Below are 12249 nucleotides of genomic sequence, written 5' to 3' on the forward strand. Positions count from 1 at the left end.
CCAACCTACAGCACAACCAAAGCAATGCGGGATCTGAGCCATGTCTGTAACCTACACCCCAGCTCACGGCAACACCGTATCCTTAACCCACTGAGCGAAGCCAGGGATCGAACCCGCAACCTCACGGTTCCTAGTCTGATTCGTTTCTGCCGCACCACAAGGGGAACTCCTCATATCACTGTCTTGACTCATGCTCAGGCACAGCAGTTTTACCCACCACTGCTTTTGGATCATCAGTGCAAATATATGCAGAGTGGAAACAATGAAAAATTTCCTAGATTATTATAAAAATAACTTCTGGTTTGGGCATCCTCTGAAAAGCTCTCAGGAAAACCCCGGGGTCTGAAGACCATACTTTGAGAGCCCCTTAAATAAGACTGAAGTAGGGTTAGGTTAAACCTAGGCTTGGGAACAACTATGAGATCTGCATCACCATTATGTACTGACTGCCAAGTTTCTCAGAAAGGAAAATCTATTAAGAAGAAAATGATATCCACAGGATCATACACTAAGTCAAAAAGCAAAGGTGGATTTGAGTATATAATTCTAGATATCAGGGGTCAGCAAACTCGCATTGCGGGCCACAGGGTGAACATTTTAGGTTTCGTGAGCCATGTGATCTCTGTCACCACTAATCCACGCTGCTGTTGCAGCACAAAAGCAGCCACAGACAATACCTAAATGAAAAAGTACTCCTATGTTCCAATAACTTTACATATGGATAGGAATTTTAATTTCATATAATGTTCACATGGCACAAAATAATATTCTTTTGAATCCGGTCAACCATCTAAAGATATAAAAACCACTCTTAGCTTGCAGGTCATATAAAAACAGGTGGCAGGCCAGGTTTGGCCCACAGGCCACAGTTTGTCAACCCTTATTATTAACTCAAGTTAGAGTGAAAACATTTACTGGCAGCTAAGCTCAAATTTCAAATCAGCTTTAGATGCTACTTTGGCACTATACCAATAAACACTGTTTTCAAGGATTTTTTTCAAATCCTTAGAATGCCCATAAAGTACTAATTTTGTTCCCTAAAAGCAACAGATTTCATTAAATCCGTAATCCCAGAGGAGTTTCGCTGGACCTAGTGGAAATCTTTTCAATTCTCTGACATTTCCACTGTACAGACAACGTTTTAAAGTCCATCTTTCCACAGCAACCTATAAAATTATCTATCTACTGCTATGAGCAATATATAAACTTGACAAGAGATTTTTTTTTTAGTAATTTTTAAATATTCTATATAGTCAATACAAAATTTACTTCAGTGGTATCATTACAGAACCTGGTCCATTGAAATTAATAAACGAAGGAAAAACTGCTGTGGTTTATACAGCTAAGCATCAAGGAAAGGAACTGCTGTTACAGATCTTTCGTCTGCTCTCTGGCGTCTTGTCACTGTAACCTCCACATCGCCTATCACATTGTACTGTTCCATGCTTTGCCTAATTTTCCTTTCTAACGAAAACAACAATACCAAAGGGCAAGAGGGTAAAGTTATGTGTACTCAGTTTCTTGGCTTCTGACCACAAAAATCTAGTCACATAGTCATAGTTCCTCTTACTTTTCCAACCTTATTTTATTAGCAAAGGAAATCATGATTAAATAAAATTACATCAGAAAAGTAAGACCATGAAAATACCTAGGGAGAAAGAGAGTCAAATAAAGTAATAAATGCATAAACATTCTACACAAATTGTTTCCTTTTCAAATTCTATCCAATTCTAAATGAGGAATGTTTCAAAGTAAGCAAACAAATAAATACTAGCCAGTTAGGAAGAGGAAGTTTTTTAGCCTAAACAGGAGAAGCAGAAGGAAACAAAGACTTCTAGTTCAACCCTTCTAAAGGACAATTTGGCAATGCATATCAGACGCAAAAAAAGGCTCAAATTGCTGGCCGACACATTCAGCAATTTATACCAAAAAAGATGTGAAAAAAGGATCTAATATATGAGTATCCATCATAAAAATTAGTAAAAACTTGAAAATAACAAATTCCCTACAATAGGAGATTATGGCATATGCCTATGATAAAATACTATACAGCTATTAAAAATTATAATGTAGAATATTTAATGCGAAAGTATTCATGCTCTATTAATCAAAAACAAAAAATTACTCAGAAGTATATATACACATACATATATATTTATATACACCACACACACATCCATACATACACTATAACTCTAATTTCAAAACACACAGAAAAAAAGGCTAGAAAGGTACACTAACAGTACTTTTCCCTGTACAGTGAGGTGACAGCCGACCCTTATCCCATTTGCTGTATGTGTATGGCTTTAAGCCCTTAAAGCTCTGTATGTGAAGGATGTCAAACCAGATACAACAAGGGCTAAAACTGGGAATTTGTTTGAAAATAAAAATATGTTGTATGGACATAATTTCTAAAATGCAGGCCTGTATGAACCATCCAACAGCCAGTGCCAAGGAATTTCTAGCTTAAGAGAGAAGACAGAAATGATTATAAAGACAGATCTGTTTAAAGCAGACTAACCCCTGACACTTCTTCCTTTCTTATTTTCTTCCTTTAATTATCCTCTTAAGATGCACCCTAATATACCTGAAAAGCCTAACCTTATCACAGTAACTCAACAATACACTGAAACTAATCCAGTACTCCCCGCTATGTTTCTCTTGCACATTGAAGCAATTTCTAAAGTCTCTTCTTCTCAATGAAGAGTTCCCCACCCAGCTCAAGAACACTCCCCTTCACCACCTCAGCAGTGAATACAAAGATGGGGCGGAGACAGGCAAATCCTCAGTAGGTAGTTTATTTGTCTCATATCATTAATAAATCTACTTAATACAGTGCTTGTGCACTCCTGGAAATCACAGTTCTGTCATTCAAACTGTTTTACACAAAACTACACGTATAAGCATCACATGAAATGGACACTGGCTCCCTAAAACCCAGAAGGTTAACAGGATAAGGAGAGCTGCAATCAAGAAAGAGGGTCTCAGTTCAGGTGACAGGAAGAACACTGTGGATAAGGCAGGGCAACAACTGACAATACAGAGGCTAGCTGTCACAAGTCAAGCCAACCTGAAGTCAATCCATGTTTAAAGAGGCCCTCCAGGCCACCCTGAGAGTAAAAGGTGCATCCTTTACCAACACCATCAAGTCAGAAACCTAAGCCTTCTTTGGAAAGGATGGGGGGGGGAGGTGAGGGGAGTCAAAGGTGCCATAAAAGCGTTCTGCCTCCAGGTTCATATCACAGAGATTCAAGTCTCAGGGCTATTAGAGGGCCCCAGGCGACTGGTTGAAAAGCAGCTACAGACAGGAGGGGTTTGTATAGCATTCCAGTTCACCTACCTACCCTCACCTTCTGTGCTTTGAACTGCTCAGAGTAGGGCAGTACAGTGAAATCTGTCTAGGACACCATCTCTGAAAGACAGACACCAGGGAAAAAGGTTGAGTTGCCATAGAATAAATCTTTATACTATAAACTATCAGAAATCTGTATTTGAAGACCATCTGCAAAAAGAGATCCGTTTCCTTTCGAACAACAGGTGGTCTCTCATGGCCAACTATATATAAAATATATGGCCTCATTACTATTAGCTGATAGCTTTCACTGAGCCCTGAGGTTCAAATACTGTCATAGTCACTGAAAGGGAGTTTCTACTTTTCATAGTAACAATGACTCAGGCTTCACACACACATGCAAGATATCTAGCAGGCAGAACAAAGGTCACCCTGAGGGAGAAGGTTATCAGTCTCCACTAAGAAACAAGCCCTCATAAATATGATTTTAAGTGAATATCTAAATCTAAAAGTTGATGTTAGCTAAATTCCTGTACTTCACTACCAACTCATCATTCAGTAATAGCTACTGCTACTGAAAAAGAACCATTCCTTTGACGTTTCACGTTTTTATAACGTCCTTGGGACATGTCTCTGCTTCACCCTTGAAAATTTAGAAAAAGAATATCAGAATATCTATTGCATATTTGGTTAAAAAAAAAAGAAGAAGCTCGGAAAACACATCAATCACAATTACAGCCCTAATACTGTTATCTTATCATGAACAACAAAGATCTATGAGTTGGCTTCCATTTCTACCTAATGAACTTTTTATGCTGCTACTTCCCACAATATACTCTGCAAATCAGACCTGCTACCAGAACACAATGACCTTTCTATACCAAAGATGTATTCTCCATGCCTTCCCCTCCAGAAAACTAAATCTAATGTTAAAATCTAATGTTAAAAAACTAAATCTAATGTTAAAATACAGTTCTGTGATTGCTATTAAATATCTGGAGTGCCTTGATTGCCTTAGGCACCTGGCTTAGCTTCTCTTAAGTTCAAATTTTTCTTAAATTTCTTTTTAATAGCCGCACTCACGGCATATGAAAGTTCCCGGGCCAGGGAATGAATCCAAGCCGCAGCTGCAGCAACACCGGATCACTACATGGGGCCAGGGACCAAACCTGCACCTCCACAGTGACCCCAGCTGCTGCAGTTGGATTCTTAATGCACCACAGTGGGAACTCCTAAAATTCCAACTTTTAACTATAAAATCAGAGATTATCACTTCCAATGTTCCTTCTACTCTAAAACCCATTCCCACAACATATCATGAATTTTTTGTTATTTGTCCCACCCAATTCCTAAACTCTTAATATCCAACATTATCTTCAATAGCCCTAGAGTTGTTAAGGTTCAATATTTATAATTTGTGGTGTTTTATATGCCCACATACACACAATGACACATTCTCATTTGTGCCTATCTTGAACTTTTTTCCTATTTATCTTAAATTCCCCCATCAAAGAAAATTCAAGTAATAAGGGACAGTGAATAAAAGTTAACTTACGAGAAAAAGGAGCTTCGAACTTAAAAAGCACACTTTAACATAATACAGAAGGGCCTAGAATTATTTCAGTAACAAGATTTAGAGTTCTCATGGTGCCACCTAGTGGACATTTGCACTAAATTCTACTTTAAATTTAAATTGCTTTTAATTAAGCTTTCTGTATTTTGTCATCTTTGAGCTTATCTACATAATGCAAAGAATTATTACTCTACCAAGAAATAAGTACACAAACCTTGAACTGAAGGTTATTTTAAGTGGTCCCTTATATAAACCAGAAATAGATGCTATTCTCAAAATGTACATCTCATTTACTCTAAAATAGCTACCTCAAGACAGCTTAATAGACCCATTCTTTTGTCTATAATTGTTACAATGAGCACTTGGGGAGCTTTTATTCCACAATTTACAGGCAAAAAAAAAAAAGAAAAGAAAAAAGAAGGAAAAAAAGTAAATTTGGCTACTACAGGAGACATTTAAGAATATTCACTCTTGGAGTTCCCATCGTGGCACAGTGGTTAACGAATCCAACTAGGAACCACGACGTTGTGGGTTCGATCCCTGACCTCGCTCAGTGGGTTAAGGATCTGGCATTGCCATAAGCTGTGGTGCGGGTCGAAGACGTGGCTCGGATCCTGCGTTGCTGTGGCTCTGGCATAGACTGGCAGCTACAGCTCCAATTCAACCCCTAGCCTGGGAACTTCCATATGCCGTGGGAGTGGCTCAAGAAAACTCAAAAAAAAAAAAAAAAAATTTACTCTTAAGATATGTTACATATAAGAAGCTGATCTCTCAATTTGTATTTACAAATTGATCACTTAATTATTTTCTCTTATTTTCTGCATACACCTGGAAAATGTCCCTCCCAAAACTGCAGAAGTAAGGTACTAGGAAGAGGAAATGACACAGGTTACCAGATGAGCTTATACCAACATCAAAGGCTCAATATCAAGGCCAGCATGGCAGTAAAGCAACCTACATTCCTCCAACAGGCCAACAGATGAGAAAAACATGTCAAAAAATTCAATTCCCATGCACCATTTTGGCCAGGTTTCCACAAATGTCACAGTAACTTCATAGCTAAGTTAATTCAACAAAAAGAAGGAATTTTAAAAAGGAAATAAGATGTGAACAATCAAGTAAATCTTTCATTTTTGAAAAAATATAGTTTAATTTCATTGAACAAAGGAGGAAAAGCAACCAGCATTTCATTTTAAATACAAAAAAAATACTTTTTATTTAAAAACCTACTGAATAATTTTATAATTTTCAATTTCATATTACATAAAATATATTTAGCAGTTAATCACCAAATTATTGGTTTTGCTAAACTTAAGGTGTTTCTTCTATCACATTACAGTATAAAATAATGAATTTTTTTTAAATCCAGTAATCCAGCGCTTTTGTTTTCCTTAGAAAACTTTCTTTCAAGGTAAATCAAGACTTGATAGCATTTTTACGATACTAATAAAAATAATGGTCACTTAGCCTCTACATCTGTTTTCCGAGGGGTGATAAACTTGTCACGTCATTCTACCTCTACCTGAAGGACCCTGACACTGCAGACTAGATATTAAGATTTGCCCCTCTGGCTCATTCCACTGGCAAACTAAATCACAAGTATGGAGAATGAATCCACCTTCAAAACACCATTTAAAATACTACACTCAGAGGAGCTGTTATGGAGTGAATCGCCCCCTCACATTTTGGCTCTAAATCCAAATCACAAGCATTTGCCTCCACAATTTCTCCACCTTCCAATTCACTGCATACCTGCGAGGCCTGGCTGGCTGCCGGCTCTCCCCTCTTTTCCTACTAAAGGCCCTCTCCCTTGGTTGTCCCTGGGGTTCGCAGACCTTTTGGTATGAAAGTAAATCTTCCACTTGCCCAGTATGCCAGGCAATCTCACGATATTTAAAAGTCTTTTCTCCTCTCAAATAACAATGCATGTGCAAGCTGTCTGACACTCCGACCTGTATTTGCCAACACGGTACCTTTTTCAGCAGCATTAATTAGCCAGGCATAAAGGCTTTTAAAGGGAGGGGGCAAAAAACATAAACATTAACCGCATTTCCAGGCCCACGTTTTTTACTCTTCATGGACCACGGTGTGTTTTAGAGATGGTACAGTAGTTAGAAAACCAAGCTCTATACTGAAAGGAGAAAATGTCTGTATTACTTTTAGATACCGTGGGTCTTCCTCTGTGTTTTTAACTGAAAGGTTGCTCTCAATTTCTCTGACAAAAGCATATTCCTGAGTGACAACTGCTTCCAAGGAAAACTCCTCTTTTTGAAACATCAAAGGTAAACTCTGAAACAAATTAACTCTACCTGTGCTGTACGTAGGGTGGCCCCTACACCCAGTTGGCCCAGGCAGTTCAGGTTTATGCTTACTGTCGTGGCAGACAGTAAGTACAACAGTATCATCTTTGATTCTCGGAAGTGTCTCAATTTGGACATTACAAGCTTATAAGGTCAGGGGTATAACCTACCTTAGGTTACATCTATGTTAACGTATTAACAACCACCTTTTATTACGAAGAGCCTTCCACATTCTGGAACGCCACCACAAAAAAGGCATCCTAATAATGCTCCTCTTCTCTCCTAAACTAAAGCAAAGGACAAAAGATCTCGGCACCACACCCCTCCTTATAATGAAATAGGTTCCCGAGACACCCTTCTCTCACCATGGCTGACTCCTACCCAGGTAATAGACTTAGTATGACTATCAAAGAATAGAACCAGTCCCAAATCACATATCCTTCAATTCCTGCAACAAAAAACAGAGAAAAGAAACATTCGGTAACAACGTTGAAGAATTGTGCTCCTCGTTGAATACTCTCCCACAAACCTCTTTAACTCTCCTACTACTTGCCCTCTTTTGGACATCACCAAATTAGCAAATTTTACAGGCCGAAAAAGCCCTCTCCTTCTTTCAGGAAGAGGTTATCTCAGAGGCAACAGCCAGACAGATCAGGTTAACCCAGAAACCTCACCCTCCAAGGAAACTAGTGCTAGATACAGATACCTTGAGATGCCACGCAGTGACTGGATTTCCCAAAGATTAGTAAGGGTCTCAGATCAAATCAGGTCATGGAGAATAGATTTCCCCCCCCCTCCCAAAAAAAACCTAATGGATTGTAAAGTAAAATTACTGTCAACAATGACTTTTTTATGACCTAAGCTGATTCAGGGTGGATTTTTTATGACCTAAGCTGATACTGAGGACCCAATGGAAACCCCTGGGCCTAAGGTCCCCAGTGCATTACACAGAACACAGATATAAGTTAATGGACCTTGTTTCAAGTCAATGGGAGCCTTCACGAAAAATAAGCAAAGCTCATCACTTCTCAATGTAGTACCACCAAAAGAAAAACAAATTTTAAGTATATCAGCCCACATAATGGATGGGAAATTGTTGCTCTTATCAAAACAAAATGGGAATTTACTGCAATAGACGTATGTCAACGCCTCTGTCAGTGTTTGACATCAACACACATCCCCACAAAAACATCTCTACTATGAGATCATGGCTGCCTCTGATGTTAGAATCATAAACCAATCTCCTCCACCATACATTCTTACCCAAGAAAGAGATCAAGAAATATTACCTAGTCAATGGTTTTTCCCTTACGGAAACCAAACCTAAGTCACCTCAAAGTCACCTCAAATAAATCTAATTACCTATTTTTTTTTTAATGACTCTCCCCACTCCTGTCCCCAGTATCTCTCTTTTAATTCCAAAATATTTTCTGGATGAAAACTAGCAAAGAAAATTCAAGGACAAAAATGCATGTATTTTAAATCTTCATAAAAATTCAAGGATGGTTTAAGAGAGGGATAAAACGAGATCAAGCACTCCTGAATTACAGTGAGTAAAAGTACAAAAATTGCTTTGATTTAGACTCATGTTATTATAAAACATAACAAAAACACTATAACTGCCTTGGATTTATTCTTTCTAGAATATAACTAAACTTTTAAAGCTAGTCTTAAAACTAATTGTCTAAAAGTTAGACGCTTCTAAATAAACTTTAGCAAGGCATTCTTATACTAGACAATACAAATTCTAAACATGTATTACACCACATTTCATCAAATTTAAGAAGCCATTAACTGTAGGACAAAATCTCTATTTTATATATCACTGAGAAATAAAAAAGCTGTCAGTTAAATTCAGATATCAACAATGCACTCAATGTCAGTGATATTAAAATGTGAAAGGAAAAACATCAGAATTAGTGAAATATTCTCAAATTCCTTTATCAATCTAATTTTGACAATGTAGATATGATTTATAGACTTCTGCAATCCAAAATCACTGACATGAAAAAGAAAATTAAAATCTCTTACCTTCTGTACTACACTCAGGAAAGCTATCAATGAGGGAATCCGAATAAGCTTCAGCAGGACCAATCAATTCTGAACCATCATTGATTATTCCACCCTAAAAAGATCAGAGTAACTGTGTTTCACTGTCAATAAGAGTTTTTTTTTTTTTAAATCAGTAATGAATGAACAATAGTTATCTCAACTAAGAATTACCAAAACATTCCTCTATTAAACTAGACTACAATTGCTTTTAAAAAAACCAATAGGAATATCCAATAGTATTTCATCAAATGTAACAAATGCACCACACCACTGCAAGATGTTAACAATAGGGAAAACTCTGCGAGAAAGAAAGGGAAATATACAGGAACACTATATACTCCCCGCGAAATTTTTCTATAAACCTAAACTGCTCTAAAAATAGCCTATTATTCAAAAATTCAATAGGAATTTTACAGTGTTTCTAAAATGTATGGCTTTTTATAAAAGCATGTTATTTTAAATCTATCAAAAGTTTTCTTTTAAAAAAATGCAGAAAAAGGGAAAGCCCACCAGCTAAAGTGGTGGATATTGTTCAGTATCCTCAGTAGTTTTACTAGTCTTTCCAATTAGTGGTAAATGATGGACTCCATTAGGAAGTCACTTAATTTTACCAAATTAAAAACTATAGCATACCACACAGCACCTCAAGTGATCCCAGAAGTGCCTTATATTTGGGAACCACTTGCATACAATGTACACAGATCCAAATAAATTTAAGATGTTTTATTAAAGAGACATTTTTAATAAATACAAAACTGATTTCTTCTCCATGTGGCCATCATCTTAATTCTATCTCTAAGTTTGCAAATTCAGGCTTGAAAATACTCCTTTCTCTTACTCTGCATCCAACTAGAGAATGCTATATCACGCATGCATGGTGTGATCTGTGCTGTGGTTTTACAGACTAAATGCTTCAATCAGAGATATAAAGGCTTATAACACTAATAATTGTTAACTAACTAAAATAGCAGCTCTTCCAAAAAAAAAAAAAAAAAAAAAAAAAGAAACCGAAAAAACAAAACAAAAAAAACAGAAGGAGTTCCCATGTACCTCAGGGAGTTAATGATCTGGCACTACCACCACAGTGGCCTGGGTTGCTGCCGTGGCTCAGGTACAATCTATGGCCTAGGAACTTCCCTATGCTACAGCAGTGGCCCATGGTAAATAAATAAATAGCTTTTCCGCTCTTTAGTAACCTTCCTTCTGCCTTCCACGAGCAGTTCTATGTCCCCAAACACTTTTACCAGGATCACAAAACCCAAGAGAAATACAAGACCCCTATTTTCTATGTCTGCACAAAAAACTCAAAAACCATCTTTTTTCCTCCACCCCCAGCAACTTTCTTTACCTAATCGAAAGTCTCCCTGACAGTTTATCTCTAAGGAAGAGAAATTTAAAATGGTTCCTCACAAATAACCAAATTTTACTTCCCTGTTAAGTAAACTAAAACTTTGAAAATATTTTTAACAAGAATTTCTATCACTTCATTCTATTTCTTTATTGAAATATTCAAATCACAGATTGTAAGTGAATTTTACTCTAAAAAGAAGAGTATCTGTCCTAGACTAAGCAATCTTTTAAACAATCTCTAAACCAAATCCTAAGAAACTATAAAAGCATTCTTGAGAATTTTAATAAAGTTGATTTTACTTAAATCTCACTTAACAGAAAGTGCCTTTCAACTATTAACCACCTATAAAATGGAAACAATGTCTATATAACTCAAGGAGTTGTTAGAACTAAAAGATTTCATACTTGCAAAATGTTTAGAACAATGTAAGCACTCAATTTTTGTTATTATTACTAGCTGATATAGTCTGCTTATAAGATAAAAACAAAATACTAAAGAATGCAAAAAATGTTTCAGCTCATAATCTGAAATTTTACTTACCTAATTTAACAAATACTATTACACAAAATAAATAATAAAGAATGAATATTTAATGAAAAAATAGTAACAAAAACTGTTCTACAAAACCTTAAAAAAGGAAGTAGAAAGAAAATACACCACAATTCCATTTTAAATTTCTAGTTCAAAAATATTAACTTTTTGGTGTTTCTGAGTATGCAATAAAAAGAAACTGTTATTATACAGCATTTCAAAGGTTTAGATTAATAATGAGTCAATGGGGGAGAAGGAGTTCAGATATGCTGGAATATCCAAATACGGTGATAAGTCAGCCAATGCTCTACCCACCCCCACCAAAAGGCAATGATAAAACTACAAAAAACTGTCAAAACAACCAGAGAGTTCTGGAAATTGACCAAAAACATAAAGCAAATTAATATATGGCTACTCATTTAAAAAAAAAAAAAAAAAAAACCCACAGAACCACCGTTAAGAACTTTTGGGAGCCTGTGGCATTCTTGCCTGGGGTTGTTTCCATCTTCCACCCCAGCTGGGTTGCCATGGTAATTACACAGGGAAAGGCAAGCCTTAAAAACCAACAGATTCACTTGCAGAAGAGGCTGGCATGATTCAGACTTAAGCACAGAAAAAAGGCCACCCCACACAGCAGCAGTAACAGTAGCAATGTCAATGCCAAACAAATGGCAAGAACAGTGGCTGGGCAGGCATGAAGCTGCAGTGAGCAGAGGACCAGCACATTAGCCAGGCATTTAGAGGGAGATTAGCCAGAAAACCACACAGCCATAGGTTTCTTAATAAGCTCCTACCTATTTCTGCAGGAAAAATCAGAGAGGAATCAATTCTATTTGCAAATCCCTGGCAAACCACAGGAGGGGGCACACACACACACAGGAAATGCAAGAGATCCCAAAGGAAAACAAAAGCCAACTTTTAAGGCAAACTTAAAACTGCTGGAACTTTAAAAATGCACAAAGAATCATCAGCATAAGGGAGAAGCATGTAACGAAACAAAGTTTATACAGGGCTAGCCCCTACTTAGCCACATATAAAAGTGCAATAAAAAATTTAAATTGAGAAAAGATATTCGAAGTTACACATCTCACATCAGACAGACTCCACAGATTTAGTACAGACATGTTACTAAACACACTAACGAAACAAC

The 12249-nt window shown here is 36.9% G+C and overlaps 1 protein-coding gene across 16 annotated transcripts in view; it reads right to left on the bottom strand.

Annotated features, from left to right (window-relative positions):
- The window catches only part of RPS6KC1 (ribosomal protein S6 kinase C1), a 230954-nt gene that overhangs the window by 152976 nt on the left and 65729 nt on the right, over nt 1–12249 (bottom strand). For 14 of the 16 annotated variants that reach the window (XM_021063835.1, XM_021063836.1, XM_021063842.1 and 11 more), the window contains one exon: nt 9197–9290. The exons of the other annotated variants lie outside the window; for them this stretch is intronic. In XM_021063835.1, coding sequence (XP_020919494.1) covers nt 9197–9290 — 94 coding nt within the window. The remainder of the gene's footprint in view (nt 1–9196; nt 9291–12249) is intronic. 16 annotated transcript variants of the gene reach the window in all.

This window comes from Sus scrofa, chromosome 9 (genome assembly GCF_000003025.6).
Source record: "Sus scrofa isolate TJ Tabasco breed Duroc chromosome 9, Sscrofa11.1, whole genome shotgun sequence".
Classification (NCBI taxonomy): Eukaryota; Metazoa; Chordata; class Mammalia; order Artiodactyla; family Suidae; genus Sus; species Sus scrofa.